Source organism: Setaria italica, chromosome IX, assembly GCF_000263155.2.
Source record: "Setaria italica strain Yugu1 chromosome IX, Setaria_italica_v2.0, whole genome shotgun sequence".
NCBI classification, from domain to species: domain Eukaryota; kingdom Viridiplantae; phylum Streptophyta; class Magnoliopsida; order Poales; family Poaceae; genus Setaria; species Setaria italica.
The window spans coordinates 47705924-47732146 of NC_028458.1; the positions used below are offsets into that span (position 1 = coordinate 47705924).

Below are 26223 nucleotides of genomic sequence, written 5' to 3' on the forward strand. Positions count from 1 at the left end.
AATCTGAGTAGAATATTACTCATACACTGGGACAGTGGGACGGCAGGATGGTAGAAAGCGGCAGTGCAATTTGAGCAGCAGCATCGCATCACCCAAACGTACGACCGCGTGGCTTCTGAATTAGCAGCGGTCGTTACGGCCGTCCCCGCTGTGGTTCCCGACCGAGGTCGATGCCTTGAATTTTGTGGTGCAATTTAACTGTAAATAACCATCAAAAACGAAATACAATGTGTACTCGGTCTTTTTTCGGAAACCCAAGCGCGCATGATTATTATCACCATGGTTCAGTCAAATCACAAACTACTAAAGAGTATACAAAGTCTGGGAAACCACTTAAAACTTTAGAGGAGATTAGGCCAAAAGCCGGAACGATCCGATCCGGTTGCCATCCAATACGAGCAAGCAGCTAGGTATATGAGACGCCTTGACATGATCGGGGCAGAAACGCCACTCCCCTTCCCCTAACAAGAGACATGCGGATCAATTTCAAGATTACCACACCAAAACAACAGCTCCGCCAATGAATCTCGATCGGCCAAACCGTCAAAGACAATCTGTTTCCCCTGCGACAGGAGGCTGCGATCCTGATGGATCTCTTCCAATGAATCACAAGGAAAACCAACTTCTTGGAACTGCCGCGGTGTGAGCTCCCAGGGCTGGCACCTCTTCTTCAGACACAAACTAACCACGGCATATGAAGTTTCCAAAGAGAGCCCCTGTTTCACAAAACCAAATAAAATGAACTCATGCTGGCAGGCACTCCCAAAGACAACATGGAAACATGAGGTTCAGAGGAAGAATAAAGTTTTGGTTGATGAGACTTCTGGTAGCTGACGTTTTAAACACGCGAGCAGACAAACAGCACAGCAGCAAACCTGCTGGCGTTAAAGCATTGCATATATAATAGTTTAACGGAGGATAGACTCGCCTTGCTATTGAGGAACCGTGCAAAGCTTACTGCATCAGAAGGGCCTCTTGGAGAACTCTCTTGGTTCCTAGAGATCCCTTCAGCAAACTTGATGCACATGTCAAGCATTTCCACCACATTGTCAACGCTAGAAAAAAAGATAAAACCTAGCATCCTGTTTTGAACAATAAACACTTACAAAGGTTAGCAGCACACTATATGACAGTGTAATATCAACGTCATTTTCCCTATTTAACACCACATACCTCAATATCAAAACCATGAGTTCAACAGAAGATACTGGTATTTAGACTGTTGTCCAAAGCAAAGAATCCATTGTCTGTCCTTTGATTTGGACGAAACCTTTCTAGGAATGCGTCATATGCTGTTACTACTTCCTCATTTGGTATAAAAGAAGGTAGACTTTGCAACGAAACAAACATCTTAACCATCTGGATTAGATGTTCAGGAACATCATAATTGATTCTGTCCGCGGGATAGCCAATTCGAGAGCGCACAAGATATGAATCAGTCATTGGACAACTGCAGGGGAAAGGAATACAATTGATCAAAGGAAAATAGCATTAACAGAACATGCAAAGTTTGATGTTCTGATCTACTAAGCATCAATTCTCCTCAAGAGACACATTTATATTTCTTAGAAGTGTTTGTTAACTGAAATTCATAGATGAGCAATAATTGTGTTATGTACCTCAGTAGTTACTCAAAAAAGCTATTTATCACAAGGTTAAGAAATTGTCCTTGCAATTTTAATTGCTATTGCACAATAGCACTATTAAGACTTCATTGGTCAGTTTTGACGGAAGGTACCCGTGTGCAGAAAACTTAAACAAATCTATGTGACTATGTTCAACAGTTTGGATCCAGGGCGCCACTCCTGCGTAAATATTTAACAAAAACAATACTTACAAAATTTTAGTACTCCACTACTTGGTCACTTTTTATTATTTCAAAAAAAATTATAAATTTAACATCATTACACATTCCATGTGCAGCGCCAAGGAACATAAAGAATACCCATCTATTATAGCATGGTGCCATGATCCATACTCCCATAACCAACTGTAATAAAAGGAAGGAAGGAAGAAATTAAAGGTATCAGGATGTTATGCAAGTAAACATGCATACCCAAAATAGCTGGAGGAAGTAATTAGATCGTGATAGTAGCCAAGAGAATTAGCATCACGCGCTAGCTGTATACATAAAAGAAGAAAATTATCATCAGAAAATAGAGATCTTTTTTCCTATGCAACATGTCATAGGCATAGTAAACAAAAGACACTTGGATAGCAAAGCAGCTCCTAGTCTGAGATTGCCATCATAAAACAATTGACTGGTCTATTAACACACCATACTTTGCTCAAATTCATGAAGGACAAATTCAGGGAGAAGAGTCTCAGTGGCTAGCCTTTTCAGTGCCTACCCTTTTGACAGCCTCCTTCACTAGATCCGCCTCCTCCACACCCAAATCTAGATGTAACCACGAGGGATTTCTATGGCAGTGATAATGCACTTCCATGCAAGTTCTGGCCTGGCTGCTACCATGGAGAAGATGCGGTGGTTCAGGTTTACTAGCTATTTGGTGATGTTGGGTGACGCTTCTTCTGGTGCCCACGCTTTAAGGTTTTCTTCATTGATTTAACAGTACATATGTTCGATTGATTTGTATGTACTAACTTTTAATCCCTCGCTTTCGTTGATGGTAGATTGACAATTGTTGTTTCACATGCTGGATTGATGGTCATATGGTTCTGCATGTTCAAGAGTACATTCGGCATCTGCAAGTCCTCATAGATCGGTCGCAGCAGGAGGATATGGAAAAACATCAATATGTCAACCAATTGTTGGAAGATAGAAGGTAAAAAGATGAACATATGAACAAATTGTTGCAAGAGAAGATGTTGATGGCTGATCGTATCAATCAACTAGAGGAATAACTACGGCAGGAGCGAGCGAGGAATATTAACTGGCATTTCATGCCACCTATGGTTGCTGGGCGTCGACACTACTATGGGTGAACATGGTTGTATCATTACGGGTGAATGTGTTCATGAGCATTTACCTCAATGTGTGTCAGTTTGTATCAAACTTGTAGCTCTACCACACTTCATATGAATATATTACGTCGGTTTGTAGAACCAAATTTCCATTAGCATCATGATTGTGTTTGTAACACCTCATATGCAATGTATGGTTCAAATAGTCCACAATAATACTACATTACATAATTCAAATAGTCTACAACATCAGTCCATTACATAATTAAAATAGTTCATGATACAAGTCCATTACATAAATCAAATACTAATGGATGAAGGTTCATTCCATTACTACTCTGAATTGGCATCGAACAACAACTCATCATCAGCCCAAACGTCCTCCACATCCTGTTCCATGTCCGTTGCGATGTCCTTCCCCTTGGCCTCTACATCCTGCGCCTTCTCGTTGCCCTTGACCTCCACATCCTGAGCCTTGTCCTTGCCCTTAGCCTCCACATCCTGCGCCTTTGCCTTGCCCTTGACCTCCATATCATGCGCCTTGCCCTTTCCCTTGGTGTCATATGCAACATTCTTAGGTAAGTCACACACAAGTGTCTTTATTGCCTCCATTTGCAACTCCCTTGCCATATCTTGCATTTCCTCCCTACTATTGGTAGCCACTTTGTCCGTCGTATCTTTAGACCCGCCATCTTTAGGCAACTCACCAACAAGTGCCTTCATTGCCTGCAATTGTGCCAACTTTGCAACTATTCTAGCCTCCTTCAAATCAATCCCTTTTTTTTCTGCCGCCAACAGTTGGAAGTATTCTTCCATTGACCTTTTAGGAAAGACCTTTGTTGGATCAAACTCATTCCAATCATGAAGCCATTTCTCCCTCCTCATACGCTTGCTCTCCTCTCTTCCTCCTCCTCCTCCTTCCACCTCTTCCTCATTCTCTCATCCTCATTAAGTGACCGTGGATACTTGCTCCTATTCCTCCTCCAATATTGAATGAGTGACTCTCGAACCGCCTCTCCAAGCAGAACACGTGAACGTTCTTTTTCTTCAACAATCTGATCTTTGCAAATGGGGCCAAACAACATGTTATCTGATGGAATAAGAACATCGTGCTCCGTCCTTACTTCATTTTTCCTCTTGAGTGTTTCTTCAGTTTTCAAACATTTAGAACAACGCCCTAAACATAGGTGGAGTTGTTCCCTACCTGGAAAGGTCTCCCTATCACAAGTCCTCCCCTCCTACAAAAAAATAAGAAAGTTCATTTGTACTCAAACAAAAGCCTTTAGCACATGATTGAGACTCCAAATAAATGAAATTAGGAAAGTAACTTTACCCGATAGTCTCCATAAGAATTGCCACAATACCAACCATAGCCAAGCTCCGACGGAACCACACCCCTACGAGCTAGTATTCCACACTTATAATGAGGCCTAGGAGTCCTATCACATGGCCACTTCTCTTTCCCACTCTCGAATGCTTGCACCCACTCTTCTGTCAGTCGATGGGACTTGGGACCGTAGATGTACTTCTGAAAATCAAATAGTGGCCATCCATCCTGCACAATAAATTAAATCACATAGGTCAATGAAACAAATGCAACTGCGCTAACCGATCAAATTTGCCAATTTTCTACTCCTTACATGTGTTGTTATCTTGCAACGAAAGAATGGCGTGAACTTCACGGGAAGCTCAAGATTAGGATGTTGCAACTTGCTTGGAACCCCACAATGGCATGATGGTGGGTTCGTAACACGCTGGCATGCAACCTCCTACTTTTGTTCGTCCGTCATCGGAGGTGGATTCGGTGGAGGTGGCACCCACCATCTGAACTGATGATATGACTGATTGACTGACTCATGCCATCCAAAAAGATGGATCCTAGGATCAAACTTGTCAAGCCCATCAATCCATTGGTGGAAGTGACAAGGACCCTTACTGAAGTGATGAGGATATCCATATGTATTAAATTCCCACTTTGTCGTGCATGTGTAGAATGCCCTTCCGGCTATAGTCTCATCCCTTGATTGCTTCACCTGAGCTAGGATGCCACATTCACACATAGGGACTGGAAGAGGTGGCGGCACGGGGTTGTCCGCATCGCCCTCATGATATGCCTTGATCTTACGCTTCCGTGACACCATCTCCCTGACAAAGATGAAAATATATTAGAATAATTGTATATAAAAATTAAATGAAGTGGAATTAACATGATGCAAAAAGTACCAACAGGAAGAATAAACATGTAATCCTAAGTCAATACCGTATTTGCACTCGTCCTACTCCTAGACCCACTTGTTCCTCTTGTTTTTTGGATAAATTTTTTTGGACCCTGCTTGTGCTGTTCAATGAGGTGACCCTCCTGGTGGTAGTGACTACAACATGGCTTCACCATGTCTTGGTCGAACTCTCCGTAACCGTAAATATCGATGTCTTACCCACTTGACTGGTCCATCTCATTGCGCAGCCGCTTCTTCTTCCTCCTTCCAACCTTGGTTTTCTTCTTGTCATTGTTAGGAATGTAGTCATGGCCATTGTACTACGACCAATGCATCTCATCTAAAATAGGCTTGAAACAGGACTCCCATGTCTTCAATACTGTATTCTTAGAATGCAATTGTGTCATGTATGCCGGTGATAGGTGGGACACCCCTCTCACACGGCATGTGGCGATCATATGAGAGCATGGAATATGTAGCAACTGTGGGACACGACACATGCAAGTCACACTTTAGAGGTCAACTTTATATATGCGCCCACCCGTCATTTCACCTCCAACAGTCAAACCGGAAGCCGTCCTAACCGAATACACATACAACGTGGGATCGAACAACTCGGCTAACATGCTCGCTGCTTTCTTGCCTTCTGTCTCTAAGTGGTTCCTTGCTCCTTTCCCCCATAGAATTTGGTTCGGCCAACTATCAATTTGAGCGCTTGCTTTTGCCCACCTATGCATAAAATCGTGTAGAAAGTGAACTCCACAATAGCATATACTGGTATAGCATGAATGCCTTTGAGGACCTTGTTCAGCACTTCAGATATATTTGTATTTTGCACACCATATCTAGCTCCACCCTCATCAAATGCATTTGTCCACTTTTGCTTGTTCTCCATTTGCTCCTCCACCCACTCCGTTGCTTCTTCATTCATCATTCCATTCAGTTTCTGTAGCCTAATGTCAATCGTCCTCTCTGCCTTGGCTTCACAAACCAATTTGAGCTCTTTCTTATCCTTGTGCCTATGCCATATATTTGCGGCAAAGTGGCGCATGCACCACCTACTCACAATAGGTTGGTAGCCTTCCATATGATCCTCAACCGCGTTTAGGATTCCTTGATGGTGGTCCGATATTATGCATACCTTCCTATCATGCCCAACAACATCCCGATGGACCAAATGCGAGAACCATGACCATCTGTCGTTATTCTCACCCTCAACCAAGGAAAATGCAAGGGGGATCAATCGGTCCTCACCATCCATACCAGTGGCGATCAACAAAACACCCCTATACTTTCTGGTTAGAAATGTGCCATCAACGCTTATCAATGGCTTGCAATGCTTGAATGCTTCTACACATTAGGGGAAGCATCAATACACCCGCTCCAAAATAGGCTTCATGATACCATTGTGTAGCTCCTCCTTACCCGTTGTGTGAGTGCACCACTTTGTACCTGGGTTGTAGTGTGCTATCGCTTATAAGATTCTTGGCACCCTACCATAAGCGTCCTTTCAATCACCCCACAACATGGCTATTGCATGTTGCTTAGCCCTTCAGGCTTTTCCATACTTTACCACATAATTTGTGAATCCTTTGATGGTTTCAATGACCACAGCTATAGAAACATCCAGATCACCATGGACAAGTGCAGCGATCCATCTTGCAATGTAACAAGCCGTGCACTGAGAATGCTCTTGTGCGACCTCGAACGTCTCACATGTATGAGGTTGAATAACTCTAGTGATCCTCCATTTGTCTATCATTAGGTAGTGGATGCGCCCACACCTTCCAGTCACAACTATGTTGGCAACGAACCGTGTATTTCATTTTGGCCGATGAATGAACCACATCATATGGCCTATGGTGCCGCACCGAGTAATCCCTTAAGAAAAACTTCAACTACTCCAGGCTATCGAATCTCATTTTCCTTCTCTATAAACAGCTCACCACTGTTAGGTTCAATTTCAGTAAGGCATAACCCTAAATAACAATAAACCTTCCTTGGAACCGAATGGAATATGAAAACTTTAGGGACATGTACATGTACAACTTCCAACTGCCTTAGCTCAGTCGGAGTGAATTGCGGCAACTAAATTCCATAAAGAGTATGTACCGATCCTCTTAATGCCTCATCCACCCTCTCATTAAATAATGGAGTTGCTTGGCCCACTGGACTTGGTTCAAGTATAGGACTACTTCGCACCACAAGTGTTGGTTGGGTCATTGGAGTTGGAATGGATTGCACCACAGGTGTTGGTTGCGTCATTGGAGTTGAATTTGATTGCACCACGGGAGTTGGTTCTGTCACCCTTTCATTGACTGATGGTTTTGCTTCATCAACAAATGAGACTTGTTCTTCACCACCATTTTCAATATCATCTTCACCACCACCACCATTTCAAATATCATCTTCACCACAACTTTGTTTTTCTTTAGAGCCCACGGATATATCATCCTCATCATCCTCCAAGTCGGCAACATCAAAATCATTGTTTACTCTACATGTATCAAAGTCACCGTCATCACCACTAACATCTGAACCATGAGAACAATCATCATCACCACCTTCATCATCCTCTTCCTCATTAACCTCATTGGCCGGTAAGACATCTTCCTGAGTTAAGTGTTCGATAGGCTTATCGCTATGTGGAGGCATATACCAAGGACAAACATCAACAACTAACTCGGCACAAGCAACTTGAGAATATTTCACCAACTCCTTGTAAAATAATCAATCATCATCACATGCAAGAGGCATCAACACATAGTGAGATCTTTTATCACCGGCATCAAACCTTCCTCGAATCCTTAAATCCTCTTCCTCATTTCCAACTTTGAACAAAGAATTAACTCGGCCTATTATATCATCAAATGTTGGAGGACTATCAAATCTTGCTGCTTGTTGCCTCATTCTTGCAAACTCTCTATTATAATCAACCGTGCCACCCGAGAAAAAATAAATTAAACGATCTGACGGGTCCATAGACTCAGGGTCCCCAATAGGACCTCCTTCCCGCAGCACTTAGCCCAAAAGAGGTGCAACGACGACGCGTACCTGGGTCGGCCTAGCAACGCAACGCAGGTCGAGACCAAGATTCGACCACCGACCGGCTCCTCCGACCAGGAGGCCTGGTCGGCACCCCGACCAAAAGCGTCCAAATGGGGGTGGGACCACAATCCAACCCCGACTGAGTTCCCCTAACTGGGGATGCATCGCACCGACCACACCACTCCCCCCAACCGGCATGACCGGGGCAGACTGGGACAATCGACCAGGGATGCCCGCTCGGTGTGGGCCTAGGGAGCAGGTGGAACGGAAGCACTCAGATCAACTATCGTACGAGGAACCGTACCACACCACGCCCTGCGCACGCGCCGCACAGTGCTGCCGCAACCTACCCGCTACAACAGAGTGGCCTGACGAGATGAACAGGGACCGAGGACGGCGGCCATACCGTACCCGATGATGTGGGCCTCGACAAGACTAGGCAACGCCCACTCTCTCTCTCTCTCTGACTTGTAAGGCCATCCCGTTGTACTATAAAAGGGAACATGCCCTCCCCGTCTGAACACAGGTTCTACAGGCAGGCACTTCTACTCATTCCATACGCGCGCGCACTCTCGAACACATAGCACACGTCTGAGCCCCTGGTCACTCTCTTCTACTCGGACTAGAGCACGACCATGTCTCGGACACCCCCTCTCATCCCTCTCGCTTGTACCCCTACTGCAAACTTTGAGCACCTGGTCTCTGGAATATAGTCGACCGACCGACCCCGACTGGACGTAGGGCCCGTTGCCCAAACCAGTATACATCCTGTGTCATTGTGTTCTAGGCCATACCCGATCTAACGTATGGTAAAACTACAATACTTATTAGTCGGCCAGATTCCACACCGACACGATCCATCTACACACAACCACCAATTTAAATTAAATGCGTGGATCTTCACCTATTTCCTTATGACTTCTACATTATCAAATATATACAAAAACTATATCTTGAAAGCATTATTGAAGAATTTTTAAAAAACAATTTCCCACAATTAACACTTTAAAATCCTACTGTTGGTGGTTAAAAAAGCCCAAACAGTAGAGGGTGGCTCTAGGACAAGGCTCCTGTCCAAAGAGCTTCTAGGGGACTGAGTGGCTAGAATGTTATCTCTTGAATGCTCCTAGGGCTCATCCTTATATAGGCCTGAGGGGCTATAACTTTTTCTGCTAAAGACCTTCATGCCCTCGGTATGGCCTCTCGGGCTGGAGGCGTCCCTTTGGAGGGCTCCTTGGTCCTTTCCCTTCCCTTTCATCATACGGGGGCCCTCCATACCTAGGGCACACCTGGCGGGTTGGTACGGGAGCCCTCCGTACCTAGGGCACATCTAGTGGGTCGGTATGAGAAAACTCCATACTGGGCGGCGGGTGCACCTCGTCCCGTCCTAGGGCTGACGTATGCCTTAGGACATGGAGCGGCTGGGCCCTCACCCTGGTTCCCGGCCTCCCTCTTTTGGTACTCCCTTCCGCGCAGAAGGCTCGGAGGTCTCCCGACCTGGGAGTCTCCGGGTCCTGAAACCCTTGGCCTGCCATCCTTCCGTTCGAGGAACCTTCGTTCTTCCCCGCTGAAAGCACCTTCTTGTGCTTGATGGTTGTCTTCTTCGGTTGTTATTCTCCATACCTTCCTAGGGCCCTTATGATCGGGGGACCCCCGATCAAACGGAGGACTTATGTACCTGTCCATCCCCTTGGGCCCGCGATCCGGGGCTATTTCCCTAATCAGCGACCCGAGATCCGGGGGCTTTCGACCGGATCACCAGGAACCCTCCTGAGTAGATAGTCCTTTAGAGACGCGATCCTGACCTGATTCCCCAACACCTACCATGCAAGAGAAACTACATGACAGGAAGGGGTTACCATCGACCACTTGCACGATACAACACACCTATCATAGCCGATTCTACTCAATTCACCTATGCAACTCAAATCATACACATAACCTAACCACCTCAAATCCAACTAAAACAACGAAATCGAGAAAAACTAATTGTTTAGAATGGAGGAGTTATCTTCACGGAGCAAATTCCTTCGTTTCCCCTTCGAATTGGGTAAGTGATGGAGTGGATCTAGAGGGAGAGGAGTGGGGGTGGCGTCATGGGAGGGAGAGAGCTCGGGTTAGGGCTAGGAGGGGAGAAGGGAGGAAGTGAGGAGAAAGAAAGGAGGGGTCGGTAGGCCCGCTGTATAATGGGCTGAGTCGCGCCACGCTACCTGATGACCAGCTCAGCGGCCAGCTCGACCACCCTAGCGTGCGCCGCGCCAGCATGGAGGGCCGGTAGCGCCACATGCTTTGGCGCGACTCAGTTATTAGTCGCGCCAAGCGTCATGGCACGACCAAAAGAACTACTTCTTGGAGCGCTACTTCTTGGAATTTTAGTTTGACCTAGGCTATTTTCAAAATTTAAGAAAGGGTTAAAATAAAAAAGAGATTTGCTAGAGCTCAAATGCTTGATTTTTGAGTTTGTCTCAATCACTTTTCTGTAAGCCATTGGCTCTTCAATAGATGGTTGGATTCATATGTGTAGTATTTTCTCCTATTCGGGCCCACATCTCACACCCGCACGCGCACTCAGAACCCTTTAACCCGTTAGCGGAGCCGAAGCGACTGAGACTGGGAAGCTTCTCGTCTTCTTTTTTTTTCACTAGGATCGTGCCTATGCGTTGCTATGGGTGAAATAAATTCCCTCTCTATGTGTATTAATTTTCATCTTATAAAATATTTGTAATAGACATATAGTCATGGAGATATATGCTTTCCATCTCTACTCCTAAAAACGCAAAGAGGCGACGAAACGTCGTACGTCGGGGATCCTTCCGCTCGATCGGTCTGCCTCACCCCACCCCGCGCTTCACGTTCTGTCGTTGATCATCGGGATCAACCCTAGCCGTCCCTCCGCTCCCACGCCCACATGCGTGTCCCTCCGATTGAGGCCGGGTCAGGACGCCCACCCTAAACCCTATCGCAACGTCTCCCGATCCCATACGCCTCGCCGCCGTCGCCGCCTCCTCGCCTACACCATCGCATCGCCTCCAAACCGAGACGCCGTCCGTCTCCTCGAATCCCGTGGCCGCTGCCGCATCCAACCCAACCACGCCGTCGCCTACAACCCCATCTCGCCGCCGCCGTTTTAATATAATGCCCTTTCACAATCCGACTCATCCCCTAGCTAATTTTAGTTAAAAACATATAAATTTTCAGTCCAGCCATTTTTTTAGCTTGATCCTTAAAATTTTTCGCCTAAACTTTGGATCCTTATAATTCTGATATCCTCAACTATGACGGACCAAAGAATGTTATGTTTGTGAAGATGGCCGGAAGCATGATCGATCAGAAATCTGAAGACATACTGGAGTACTGGACTCCTAAACCACGGCGCGAGTGGAAAATGACCATCATTTTGAGACACAAAACGTGGGCAATTTAGTAAGAAGTAAAGCCGAGGATAGAATGCATTCAGGCTTTCAGCATTGCAGGAAGCATGCTTTCATTTCAGTGGAATACAGCATCTATCTTACAGTAGATGTTTGGGAGAATTTGACTCCATGGTCTAAATGTTACGTCATGCTACGTTTCAAAAAAATGCTACTTCATCTTCTTGTTTTACATTATGCATCTCAGAACAGAGCATCTATGTATGCATTGCCCGTATCAGTGCCTTTCACCTGCAACTTGCAAGAAAACATCAAGGGAGGCATTCTCACTTCTGCCTGAGACATGTAGTTTTCCAACAGAGATGTGTGACGTACAGCACCATGGTCAGAGCTTGAACGGCGGTGCGAATGCTACCACCGAATTGTGCCCACCAAATCCAAACGAATTGGAGATACCTGCATTTGGGAAAGGGCCAACCAAACGAGTATGCTGAGAGGTAGGGAACTCATCAGCCATCACTACTGCAGAGATTTTAAATTGTATGCATTGTCACTCACCGACGTTTACTTCGTGCCACTGTTTCACATCACGCACCGTGTCAAATTGATCCACTGCCGGGTCAGGATTCTGCAGCCGACGGCAGAGCAGATATGTGTGTGTATATATATCACAAATCTGTTTTACATTTATTCACATGCCAAATTTGAACAAACATCGAAAATCGTGTGCTTACAAATTGGTTTATAGTTGGATGCACCCATCCGGTGGTTATGGCTTTGATGGTGGCAATGGCTTCCAAACCGCCGGCCGCGCCAAGGCAATGCCCTATCATGGACTGCAAGGAGGGAACAGAGAAGTCGCATGGAACCATGGCTATTCCGAAGTGAAGTTCCAGAAGAGAAAGGAAATGTATAGAGACTGTCACAGTGGAAATGACTTGGCAAAATGTACAAGACCCAGCACCTTGGTTGCATTCATCTTGATCTGGGACGTGTCCTTGAAGACTTGCTTCAAAGCCTTCACTTCTGCCAGATCCCCAGCACGCGAAGAGGTTGCATGAGCGTTTATGTAGTTCACCTGCAACGCAAACATGCATCCATCTCCTGGTTTTTTATCTAGCTTATTAAGAGTTGCCAACGTAATCATGATCGAATTTAGCCCAAGTTCACCAAGTACGAAAACATTCTGGTTATTACCTCCTCCGGTGAGACGCCGGCGTCTTCAAGACTCCGCTTGATACACAGCGAAACAGCACGACCATCTGGCCTCTGGTTGGTCACATGGTGCGCGTCGCAGGTCGCCGCGCCGCCTAGGTACTCGGCGAGGACCGGGGCGCCACGCCTCATGGCATGCTCGAGGCTCTCCATCACCTACCCAAGTTTCTCTCATCAATTTGCATTTGCCCATGCAGCAAATGCAGGGCACAGATTAAACTGATGAAGAACACAAGCGTCGACGCGTGTACCAGCACTCCGGCGCCCTCGCCCATGACGAAGCCGTCGCGGTCCCTGTCCCACGGCCGGGACGCCGTCGCGGGGTCGGCGTTCCTCCGCGACAGCGCCCCCAGCGCCGCGAACCCGCCGAGGGCGATCGGGGCGATGGCGGCCTCCACGCCGCCGGCGAGCATGACGTCGGCGCGGCCCAGGCGGATCTGGTCCGCGGCGCTGTGGATGCAGTGGTTGCCCGTGGCGCAGGCCGTCGAGACCGAGTAGTTGGGGCCCAGGAAGCCGATGCCGGCGTCGATGGCGACCAGAGCCGACGCCATGTTGGGTATCGCGAGCGGGACGCTGAAGGGGGAGATTTTGCTCGGCCCCTTGGTCACGAGGCTCTCCACGCCGGCGGAGAACTCCTTGACGCCGCCGATGCCGGAGCCGACGACCACGCCGGCGCGTTCCAGGTCAATCTGCGGGTCGTGTTGCGATGATTAGTTACTAGATGGGATCGGGAAGTGGTTGCTGGCATGCATGGCAAGAGTGCCCGAGGGGTGGGGGCGTGCGCGTGCGGCGTGATCCACCTTGCCCATTGCTCTGGAGCCGAGGGCGAGCCCGGCGGACTCGAGGGCCTTCCTGGCGGCGACGAGGGCGTAGCGCTGGCAGTCGTCGAGGCGGCGGTCGCTCTTGCTGTCGATGTGGCCCTCGGAGGAGAAGCCGCGGATCTGGGCGGCGAAGCGGGTGGTGAACCCGGTGGGGTCGAAGCGGTCGATGTGCCCCGCGCCGCTCTCCCCGGCGAGGAGCCGGTCGTAGAACGCACCCGCGTCGTTGCCGAACACCGACACTACGCCCATCCCCGTGATCACCACGCGCTTCTTCGGGTCGGACTCACGTCGAGGCGCGCGCGCCATAGACACCGAGACGCGGCGAGGCTGAGGCTGTGTGCGTGGGGTCACGTCGGCCGCCGCGACGGCGACGGCGACGGCATCGGGGAGGAGGAGGGTTTGCATGACCGTCGAGGTGGGGTTGTAGGCGACGGCGGCGGCGGCGTGGTTGGGTTGGATGCGGCGGCGGCCACGGGATTTGAGGAGACGGACGGCGTCTCGGTTTGGTGGCGATGCCGGGAACGATGGCGTAGGCGAGGCGGCGGCGGCGAGGCGTATGGGATCGGGAGACGTTGCGATAGGGTTTAGTAGGGTGGGCGTCCTGACCCGGCCTCAATCGGAGGGACACGCGCGTGGGCGTGGGACCCTACCCTTTCCTCACCCATCGCTTGCCTCTCATCCCTCGCCTCAAATCCAGAGCTTGGCGGCGTTGGCGGCGCGGGCGGGGCACTGCGACCCGGTGCTCGTCGCGCAGAAGGTCTGCGCGGGGGTCTACAAGGGCGTAACCACCGGGCAGCTCGACGAGCTCGCCGCCGAGACCGCTTCGGCCCTGACCGCGTCCCACCCGGACTAGGCGTCGGTGAGGAGCCCATAAAGCATAGAAAAAGATCCCTTGCTCCAGGATTGGCTGATTGCTGGGGCGATGAGTTCGAGAATTTGAACAAGAAATATGAGAGAGAAGTAAGCCGAAAATTGTATTTGTATATATAGTATATTAAATAGTGAAATGGGAGCATACTTTAGTAACCTTACTTTCTGGTTTCAGGGCAAGGCAAAGAAAGTTGTTCGGCACAGCGCCTCTGGTTTGACATTTTAAAGGCACAGATAGAAGCTGGTACACCATATATGCTTTACAAGGTAGGTTTGGCAACGTAAGCTGGAATTTTTAATTTTTTTTGTTATTTTTTCTAACAATATTTTATAAGACTTACAAGTTAAGCGTACTTTTTTATGCATTTAGTAACTGTCAATTGCTATAATTTTACATGCTTTAAACATTGCAATTTCGTTAATTTTCATCTTTTTTTAAAAAAAAGCAATTCTGCTTCTGTCTTAAGAAATTTCCTGTTCTGTGTGTGACGAACTGTTATGTTTGGGTTCATATTTTTAAGTAAAGTAACTATAGTACCAACATGCAAATACCTACATCTAGTATATTGTCACTGGGATTACTCCATGCTGTTAGTGTTATGCTGCTATATTTTGCTTGTCCTGTTCATTTTTTATAGCTAGATTCCATTGTTCCTTTTATGCACATTCCATATTTGCTATTATTGTGCAATTTTACTAGAAGCTTGGATGTGCAGGAGTCTAGAGGCTGAACAACAAGGACCAATGTCTGGAAGCCGAACATGAAGGACCTACCATCTATCTAAGTTTATCCATCTTAGTTTCACTTGGCTAGCAGTAGCATCGACCATTTGGATTCTACTGCTGTGTGTATGGTTATGCTTCTCTGCTGTTCGTTTTAAGTAGCTATTGTCTGTGTCATGCACTTCTGCTACTAGTACTTGTGATCGATCCTCTGAATTTGCTATTGCCCGTATTATCTTGCATCTCTGCTACTAGTACTTGTTGTGATCGATGCTCTGAATTTTATCGATTTAAGTAGCTGTTGCTTATGTTATTGTCATGCACCTCTGCTGTTCGTTGAAGTAACTATCACCTGTGTGTTATGGCTACGCTCCTCTGCTGTTCGTGGTGCCACCGTCATCGGTGGCTGAACTTCCATTCATCGTTTGCAACGATCTCTTTAGAGAAAGAGAGGAATTTGTCTACCGAACGATATGTGCATTCAAATCAAAACAAAAAGGCTCTGTTTATAGCATTTATTTAAAGTAAAATAAATGAGGACCAGCAAAGGCTCCATGGACCATGGTTAGACACCCAGAGGCGCGTCGTATACCGTATCATTACGTGTTCTCAATCGATCATCCGGGCCGGTATACGCAAGCTAGCTGCTGCTGCGTCGTATACCGTATCATACTTGCATTGGGCAAGGCGAGTGGCTAGCTGCTGCTGCCCTCAGCTCTCTCCTAGCTCGGAACACACAGCTATCACACTAGGGAAGCTCGGTCCCTCTGTCAGGCTATCACACACACAGCGACACTACATATATATAGCGAGATGCGATCATACGGTATACGCAAGCTAATTAACTAAAATATTGGATGGATTGGAGCATTATTATTAGAACCGGCCAGTATACCGTATACGCAGTAGCACAACTGATTCACCGCACATCGGGGGTGTTTGATAGAAGGTGCTAAACTTTAGCAGTGTCACATCGGATGTTCGGATGCTAATTATGAGGACTAAATATGAGCTAATTATAAAACTAATTGCACAGATAGAGTCTAATTCGCGAGACAAATCTATTAAAGCTAATTAATCCATCATTAGCAAATGGTTACTGTAGCACCACATTGTCAAATCATGGACTAATTAGGCTTAATAGATTCATCTCGCGAATTAGACTCCATCTGTACGATTAGTTTTGTAATTAGCTTATGTTTAATACTCCTAGTTAGTATCCAAACATCCGATGTGACGGGTGTTTAGCACCTTGGAGCCAAACAGCCCCTTAAGAGTACAGACCGCCTACTTTTTTCCTTGGAGTCCAAGGGTAACTTGTATGTGTGTCTGGCAGCGGCGCGCACAGACGCAGGCAACGCAGCTTGGTAGCTAGACCCAGCCCATGCAGCACCAGCAGTGGCAGCATGGATAAAGAAGAGAAGGTCTCTCATCTCATCGATGGAACCGCATGCATCACACCATCATGTCCAATTGTTCATCGTTTTCTCATATCACATCCTCCGATCCGATCGACTTCGCCGAAGAGCCACCTTGCTTGCCTGCCTGCACACAAGATATGATGCGATGCTATGTGATTCAAATCAGCAGGCGATTTTCGAGAGTTCGTAGCCGATATATAATTGTTTTATGGCTCCCTATCCCTCCCCTGGCAGGCAAAGCAGAAGTGCTTTACCATGCACTGCCCCACCGTTTTGGAGTTTTCTCCAGTGAAACCCTAGCTCGCCATCTTTGCTCTATATTCATGACCGGGCTGCCCCTCCCTCTGCCTCCCACTCTCACCCACCCACGCACCCACGCACACCCGCGCGCGCACTCCACAAACCCAACTCCGGAGAAGAAGCACCACCGAGCCCACCATGAGCTACGAGTCCATCCTCTTCTAGGCGCGCGGAACCCCGGCGCCTGCTCGCCGCGGCGGCAGCGCCCTCCTCCGAGCTCGCACCTGCCTCCCGAGGTGGAGCGGAGGAGATGCGCCCTCCTCCAAGATGCTGGCTTCTGCCGGCAAGAAGACGTGGTGCACCAAGCCCGGTGCCGGTGGCTCGTCTCCGGGTTGGATGGACTTCACCAAGCCCGCGCCTTCGGGACCGCCAAACTGGGTGGAGGACTGGGATTACACGCAGGTAAACCTCTGTCTCCATTGCACGCACGCACGTAGACGGTTCCGGCAACGAGCTTGGTTCTTTCTTGGTTCACGTGTGCTTCCTGCTATGTCCATCCCTTATTGCTGAGGTGCTTTATTTCGTTGTTTGTTTTGTGCTACCGATCTGCCGTGCAAATCGAAGAAAGAAAGAAAAAACCTCGGTAGAAATTTTTATTTTTTGAGAGCAAGCCTCGGGCAGATATCTTGTGCGGTAGTGTGCATGTACGTATCTTGGGCTTCGGGATTGATAATCTTTTTGGTCAGATCTAAACTTTTGGGCTTCGGATGTCGTTACTGGTGTTTTCTTGGTCTGTGAGGGTTTTCTTTCTGCAGAAATCAGTTATTTCGGCCTACTAGTATCATCATGTTGATTGGGGTGAGAAAAATTCTCCTTTTTCTTCAGATCTGGGTTTCATTTTGGGCTACAGATGAATTGGACAGACTTCTTGGGTTTTCTTGGTCTCCTCCTCAGGCGAGGGTTAATTTTGGGCCTCGGTTGTTTCGGCCTACTATGTTGGCTGCTGCTGATGAGAGAGAAATCCTCTTTCTTCTTCAGACATGAGTTTTTGTTCTGGGCTACAGACGAATTGGGTAGACTTGGGGTTTTCTTGGGCTCAGGCGTGGGTTAATTTTGGGCCTAGTGGAAATGGGGGATTTGGGGGCTCTTGGGCGACGGTTTTGGGCCTAGAGGATTTGTCACTTGTTTGGGCTGGTTGGGCCTGTGTCAATGTGTCGCGTTTTCTCTATTCTGTTCACTTTTCTCTAAAACAATAATGTTTAGTTATATAGTTCGCTGTATTTCTTCATGTTGATTTCAGGTAACCGCTCATGAGATTATGCTGTGGTGCATTGACGACACGGTGGGTCTGCTCAAGAAGAATCCCCCTCCTCCACTCGGCGTCCACGATGCTGACGCTCTCATCGCAGAGTACGAGAGGCTTTCCAAGTGCGCGGAGACAGAGTCCGTCGAGATCTACGCCGGAACACGGATGTTCCTAAAGCTTCAGGTAAAGACAAGGCAGTGCTATGGAGAGGTTGTCAAGGGGTACATGGGGGGAAAGAAGCGTCTGATCTGATAATGACAGTGCGGGAAGCCACTGTTGATCATGTGATCAAACAGAGGCTTCTCTCCCGGTTTGGCGTGAAGATGGATAACATGCCTGACAACACGATCGAGCATGTAAGCATAACCTACGTTGTGCTCTTTGGTCTTTTGATTTGTTGGGATGAATAGCGGGTCACTAGTGTTCTTACTTGCAGGACCTTGCTGCTGCCATGATGTTCAGTACGGATGCCACACGGGATGTGGTAGGCCGGTACAGGAGGAACCTTCAAAGGATAAAAGATCGGCGCCGTGAAAGAGATGACTTGAGGAAGGAGATGCAAGAAGCGGAGGACAAAGAGGACGGAGACATTGGACGTGCAGGAGTCTAGAGGCTGAACAACAAGGACCAATGTCTGGAAGCCGAACATGAAGGACCTACCATCTATCTAAGTTTATCCATCTTAGTTTCACTTGGCTAGCAGTAGCATCGACCATTTGGATTCTACTGCTGTGTGTATGGTTATGCTTCTCTGCTGTTCGTTTTAAGTAGCTATTGTCTGTGTCATGCACTTCTGCTACCAGTACTTGTGATCGATCCTCTGAATTTGCTATTGCCCGTATTATCTTGCATCTCTGCTACTAGTACTTGTTGTGATCGATGCTCTGAATTTTATCGATTTAAGTAGCTGTTGCTTATGTTATTGTCATGCACCTCTGCTGTCCGTTGAAGTAACTATCACCTGTGTGTTATGGCTACGCTCCTCTGCTGTTCGTGGTGCCACCGTCATCGGTGGCTGAACTTCCATTCATCGTTTGCAACGATCTCTTTAGAGAAAGAGAGGAATTTGTCTACCGAACGATATGTGCATTCAAATCAAAACAAAAAGGCTCTGTTTATAGCATTTATTTAAAGTAAAATAAATGAGGACCAGCAAAGGCTCCATGGACCATGGTTCAAAATATATAAAGCAGATATGTATTAAATTGATTGTTCATTTCCTCCAACTAGCACGTCCAAAAGGAACAGAAATAATTTCAAATATGTACTACAACTACAAAGGAAGCATAGATAAGGCCTCAAACACGCCTCTCGATATAGAATAGTCAATTCTCCGGCATCCAAATGCAACATCTGGTTTTTAACTTATTTGTCCAGCATAGTGTACGACGGCAGGTCCTTCACCGCCTGCACGTCCTCTAGAACCAGTTCGCGCTCCAACTGACTTCTTGTAGTTTTCATGACTTCCTGGTATGTGGTATTACAAAAGAAAACCAGTAAATGCACCTGTCTTGAAAATATTTATAGACAATGATCAGTGCACTGAAACAGAGCAAAATGCTTACATTGAATTCCATATATGAGGCACGTTTCACAAGCCACTGAGCATCAAGCAGCCGAAAGGCCACACAGTACAAGTGATCAAATGCATTCTCATCCCGTTCAAGCAGTTCAAGGAATCGAATTCCAGACTTCGAGGATGGAACGGCTGCACAAATTGGACATCATGAAGACCAGGATGGAAATCAATTTATGTGTTAAGAGGATTCGTGAATGGAATATTACTTGACTGAAGATCCAACATCTGGATCAGCATGAATGAAGTATTGATACCGGCAACAGCAAAAGGGTACTCCCAATCTGATCTCTGCCCTTGCACTTTGTTCAGAAGCATTTGAAAAGATTTCTGCACCAGTATTTATGCAATAATGAATGATTGAAATTCAAGCAAATCAGAAAGAGAGCAGCAAGTCTTATATGACTATGATCTTTACAGCGTAGTTCCTTGCGAAAAAGATAAGGTTCTCCAATGATATGAGTCCACCACCCCTGCATAGACACAGTCAGTATTAGATGACTTTAACTACAAAATCGACCATATTCTGGTATTTACATGATCAAACTATTAATAGGAAACCTGAAATCTGTAGATGGATCAGTGCCTTGCCAACCCATCTCCTTCCATAATTCTGATTTCAGAGGAGGAATCTCGCGAGTAGGGTAGGCTAAACGCCACAGCTGTCTCAAGGCATCCTAATAACAGTGATGCAGATCAGTTACTTCCCTTGAATGGGGATACCAACATGGAAAATGGTCCACATAGGCTATACGTACTTGATGTTCAATACGGGAGCCATCAAAAGGGATTTGCAATCTGCGTCTCAGAGTATTCAGCCGTTCTTCCTGGAAAAGAAATGTCACTAAGTACTCAACTAATTGATGCAACACCATGCTATACATTTCCTCTAGACCTTACCTGCAAAGGGCTAAGATATACTGGATTACTTTGGTTATCCAAGGAGAAGGGAAATAACCTGCCAAAAATTGATCCTGAGCCTACAATAATATTTGCTGCAAAGAAAACATAAAAAAGGTACCAGTATAAGCATTAAGGGTCAGTGTGTTATAGTTAGTTCATGAAGAGTAGTAAGTAGTAACATAGTAAAACAATATAAATTAGAAACACAAGAAAAATGGGCTCACTACATTGCCACAAATTCATATGCCTCAACATTGCTATATCCATATGAATATGTTATTTCCATGATTTCTGAATAGGTAACACAGTAAAATTATTAAAAGGTATTTCTTGGGATGGTAATGTTATTGCAGAGGAAGACCAAAATTGACATGGGAAGAGGCAATAAAAGGAGATTTGAAGGGATGGAATATACCCAAAGATTTAGCCTAGGATAGGAGTGCTTGGAAAACAGCTATTCATGTGCCTGAACCCTGATTTGTGGTTCTTGTTGGGTTTCAACTCTAGCCTACCCCAACTTGCTTGGGACTGAAAGGCTATGTTGTTGTTGTTGTAATGATTCTTCTCCAAAGTCAATTTCAACTTTGTTAGAATGCTTTGCTGTAGCCTGTAGGTTCTCCAATAATAGAGCAAACAAAGAATGTTTTGCAGTACTTTGAAAATGATGGCAATAGCAAACAGTGAGAGGGAGACTAAAGCACTACAAGCAGGTGCATCCATCATTCCTCTATTTCGTCCCCACAGCACAAACTGAGATAAGTTCTAAATTTGCAAGCACAAAACAAAGCAAGCAAACATACACCCATTCAGACAATGACACTTCGACAGCCAGCAAAAAAGGATTCCAAACACACGAGAAGAAAATTATCCTTTTGGGAGTCAGGGAGGTGCAGGTGCGACATAATAGGCCAGTGAATTAGTAGCTCAAGTTTAAAAGCTCAGACCGCCCCCACGTATTTCACTAAGAGCTCAACCATAGCCTGGCCGAGAAAGGTCCCCCCCCCCCCAACCCCCGGTTAGGATCCAACTTAACCCAATGACTACTAAAGAGTACCAGATTGAATCAGAATCAGAAATGCATAAATAGCGAACACATGAACATAGGCATATTGGCCTAGAGTGTGAAGACTAAGAGTTGGTATTGGCCAAGGAAGACAGAAGGACTAATCTATAACTTCCATCATAAGTTCTACAAATCAGGACACTGAAAAGGCTGAAATTCATAAGTAACAACACAATAGATAAATATGCTGGTTTAAATGAGAGCATTACCCAACCATTGTGCCCATTGTGCAATCAGATTTGAGAAAAGAAATGACCAGTGCAGTTGCTCCTTCTTTCTATCATCATCCCACAAGTCCTGCCTTCTAGGATCATAAACCTATTGCAGGCCCAAAAAAAAGCAATACATACATTGGTCAACAATATGGAACTCTGCATTCATCCATGAAAACTAGAAAAGTTGTGGGAAACGTTTAACGAAACTATAAACAGAAAGAACTAACCTCTGATCCACCGTTGTCATGGCTGGAGCCAAGTAGAGGTTCGTTGAGAGCATCAGCACTGGATATGTCAACGTGCTCATTTTTCCTTCCATCGACATCTCCATGATGGAGCCGCCTCCTCAGATTGCTTATTGACATGAAGTAGTACTACCCGCTCAAACTAGAATTCTGCACCAGAAAAATATTACAGAACACAATCAGCAATTATCAAATGCAGTGTAGCGATAGCAACAGTTTCTAGCATAAAACACTTGATGCATTCAAGCGCAACCATTCAATCATAAGCCTTCATTGTTTGTGAAACAACAAGGCTGTTACATTTCAGGAATAACCAACAGAGCAGTTTACAGGCAGAATACAAGGTAACAAAAACCAAAGCATCACATTGTTTGAAGTTTTTTAACATTTAACATTTCAATTTCCTAGGCCGCCTTGTGTGCAATTCTTTTGTGAAAATAGCGTGTCTGAAGCCACCCAAAAATATCATGTTAAAAACATCTAAATATAGTTCTGAGTCCCACAACACCTAAACAGTAAGGCTGAAAACTAAGTTTGAGCATAACTAGACTCCACAGGCCACAGGGCAACAGAACCCTACCAAACACGCCACCAAACTTCCCCTTCAGAATGCAGCAATCCAAAGAAGCTTCTCCCCTAAGTTCGCACCCTAACGATTCGCTTGAACTACCGAACCCGGGCAAACCTCGAAACCTTCGACCGAGGAACCACGCGTGAAATCGGAGAACATAGGAAGCTGAACAGAAACATCGAATCGAACAGACTCACCGGGGTCCCCGTTTCCGGAGGTACTCTACTGCGGCAAGGAAGGCCGCGCGGAGGAGGGCCACGACGAGGAGTAGAAGCTGTCCTGCGGTGGGGGAAATTCGGTGCGTGCGGAGAGACGACTTTGGTTGGAGTTCGGAGGGCGATTCGGCCTCGGAGCTTTAAACGCGAGGAGAAAGAAAAAAGAAAACAGGAGAGGAGACGGACAGGGGAAAGGAAGCTGCTGGGGAGAAGAACCTTCGGTGCAAAGGCAGGCAGCTGTAGATTGACTCGGCTAGTCGGCTGGCGGCACTACAGGCTACAGCCAGCCATCGAGACGAATTCGCATGGGCTTACATTCATGGGCGACATCTAGCATTGCGGGCCGGCAAGACGAATTCGCATGGGCTTACGTTCATGGGCGACATCTAGCGTTGCGGGCCGGCTTAGTTGGGCTGGGTCTCCGACATCTAACCCAACAGCTATTTTTTTCTTTGAACCCCCCTCTCAATTTCTTTCATTCTCTTCTGGACTTTCTGCCCATCTCCATTTCCGAGTCCGACATGCGCGAGAGGTTCGTCGAGCTCCTGTTCCTCAATCCGACTGAGCGCGTGCGCTTCGATTTCGTAACGGAACCGGATGACCGACTGGGAGAAGGAGAGCGCCATGCATCGCATCACGAACCGCTTTAAATATCGAGGCGCACCTCTCGTCCAAAGCGCTGAAGCGAAGAACCTGCGATACGAGAGTACCAGACCACGCCATCCATGGCCGCCGCGGCGCGCGTTGCCGGCGTTCCCTCCGTTCGCCTCGCCAGCCGCCTCCAGATCGCCATTTCTTTCTTCCCGTCTTCGACCCGCCGCGCCGGACGCCGAGTAGGCTCGGCCGCGGGGCCGCCCCCGGCGCTGACGGCGGACGTCCGGGTCGTCATCCGTAGGCACTTCCCCGCCGTCGGCCCACTCGGAACACGGATCGTCGTCCAGAAGGTCTCGGAGGACATCGCCCTCCGTAGGCGGCCGTCCCGCAAGCTAAGCGAGCCCGACCGCGTCGAGCGGGCGCTCGCTCAAGACGTGATCCCGCTCGTTGGCCACCCGTTCGACCGCGGCGCCGTGGTCGCCGCCAGCAGGGAGATCTGCGCGCGCGTGGCCGTGGCCTGCGCCGACCCGCGCGTCGCCGGCGCCGGCGTGCGCGTCCTGGTTATAGTAGACACGTTCGCGTGCCCCGTGGTGTTCCGCCCCCGACCGCCTTGCAAGCCGGCGATGTGGAGTGGCGCCGTCAAGAACGCGATCGCGAGGGCCGACGACCCGTGCAAGGAGCCGGAGAGCGGGTTGCCTGAAGCTGCAGCGAAGGAGCAACCGCGTCCTGTCGGCGTCATCGGAGATACGCGGCCGAAGCCGGTGGAGGAGAGGTTCGAAGGCTGGTTGCCGTGGTAGATAGTAGTGCGTGGATGAATTTGACCAGCGTTGAGGCTGCCGACCCGAACTAGTACTCGGAGTCAGTGATGATACCCTAGCTGAATCAAGCGTTTGCTGCTGCTGTATGCACCTTCTGCACTTGCTTGAAACATGTACAGTAATCTGTAGCTTTTGGTTAAAACTAATTGCAGAAGTGCAACAAAAAGTTACAAGCTAGAGCTTTTTTCCCCTAAACTAGGGTTTCCTGATACTCCCGCGGCGGCGACGGAGTCAACCTGTCTCACGTTACGATCAACGTGATTTCTCCACCAGAATTGATTCGCCGGCGCTGCTGATCCCTTCGGTGGGGTTGGAAGAGCCGGGCAAGCGGTCTGCATGGCGGGGAGTACCGAGAGCGAGAAGGGGAAGGGGATGGATGTGGAGGATGAGGCGATGCCGAGTCTGGAGAAATACCTTGAAGGGATGACGCTTCAGGGTGAGGAGGAAGAAGACCTGGACTTCTCAGGGGAATTCGAAGAACTCGTCAAGGAGGTCCGATGGCTGGCCCTGTTTAGGGTTCATACGACTAAGGCGTTCAGTCATGCGGCTTTGTTTGGTGCACTGAGGAACGTGTGGGGAGCGGCGAAGGAGGTGACTTTCAAAGCGAAAGAACCGAACCTGTTCGTTGCCCAACTCCATTGCTTGGGAGATTGGAACAGAGTCATGGAGGGGAGGCCCTGGCTTTTCCGTGGGGCGGCCATTGTCATGGAGGAGTACGATGGTTTCTCCAACGTGAAGACATACAAGCTGGATAAGATCCCAATCTGGACAAGGATCCAAGGGGTCCCGGAGATGCTTATGAAGAAGAAGGTTTTGGCAGAGAAAGTAGCAAGGAAGGTAGGAGAGTGCATCACGGTTTCGGTGAATGATGGGAAAATTAATTCAACACCGTACCTAAGGGCTAGGGTTTGGATTGATCTCAAGAAACCACTAGTTCGGGTGGTGACAATTACTTTGAAGGAGAGGATGTTGTGTGTGGTACAGTATGAGAAGCTACCAATCTTCTGTTTCTTTTGTGGATGTCTTGGACATGAGGTAGCGGAGTGTGGAGATGGTGTTCATCCGAGGGAGAAGTGTGAATGGGGAGAGTGGTTGAGGGTTGCTTTTATGCCGTCGGCTATGGTGAGAGACGAGAGAGGGGGACGTGGTGGAGGAAGAGGACGAGGTCGGGGGCGGAGTTTTGCGCGAGGCAGTGGGGTACCTGAGGACCCATATGAGATGTATGCCTCGGTGGATGGAGATGCAGAAGCGGAGGATGGTATGGCTTTTGAGAAAGAGGAGGGAGCTTTGCAAATGGTGAAGCAGCCGGCTCTGAAAGCGGATGTTGTTAGCCCGAGTGCTTTACAAGAAAAAAAGAGGCCGAGGAGGAGCGAAGGGGGTGTGGAGGTGAACAATGATTCTACAAATGCAAAATCGGCGCTCTCCTTCGAGGAGAGTGACCGGGCACAATGAAAATTTTAGCGTGGAACTGCCGGGGGTTGGCTAGCTCCCGGGCAGTTCGAGTGCTTCGGGAGGTCCAGAAGCGGGAGAATCCAGATGTTCTTTTTCTGTCTGAGACACATCTGAGTAACGCAAAGGCAGAGAATCTGAAGCGAAGATTGGGATATGATAAGTTTGCCATTAATGAGAGTGATGGCCGTAGCGGGGGTTTGCTGATGTACTGGAAGAAGGAGGTAGTGGTGAGGCCTGTAAAGGTTTCTCAATACTATATAGATGTCGTAATGGGAGAAGGGGAGGAATGGCGTCTAACTGGTATTTATGGAGACCCAAATTGGGATCATAAAGACCGAACTTGGGAGGCACTGAGAGATCTAAAAAATAGTATGAATTTGTTGCCATGGTTGGTGGTGGGTGATTTTAATGAGAT

The 26223-nt window shown here is 47.6% G+C and overlaps 2 protein-coding genes across 2 annotated transcripts; both read right to left on the minus strand.

The window, feature by feature from the left end:
- Positions 1–11670: 11670 nt before the first annotated feature.
- LOC101765828 (3-oxoacyl-[acyl-carrier-protein] synthase I, chloroplastic) lies at positions 11671–15589 on the minus strand. Its single transcript, XM_012842596.3, has 8 exons — positions 15542–15589; positions 13576–13923; positions 13027–13464; positions 12758–12931; positions 12525–12638; positions 12295–12396; positions 12119–12188; positions 11671–12016 (listed from the first exon to the last, which is right to left on the minus strand). The coding sequence occupies exons 1-8, from the start codon at positions 15587–15589 to the stop codon at positions 11946–11948; spliced, it is 1365 nt and encodes a 454-aa protein (XP_012698050.2). The 3' UTR covers positions 11671–11945.
- A 3738-nt stretch (positions 15590–19327) lies between these two features.
- LOC101753662 (ELMO domain-containing protein A) lies at positions 19328–23156 on the minus strand. The gene is made up of 10 exons (XM_004984484.4): positions 22927–23156; positions 22141–22308; positions 21908–22016; positions 20633–20727; positions 20491–20559; positions 20294–20409; positions 20151–20205; positions 19942–20062; positions 19722–19864; positions 19328–19623 (listed from the first exon to the last, which is right to left on the minus strand). Exons 2-10 carry the CDS (start codon positions 22276–22278, stop codon positions 19522–19524), a joined length of 948 nt encoding a protein of 315 aa, XP_004984541.1. The 5' UTR covers positions 22279–22308; positions 22927–23156; the 3' UTR covers positions 19328–19521.
- Positions 23157–26223: the final 3067 nt, after the last annotated feature.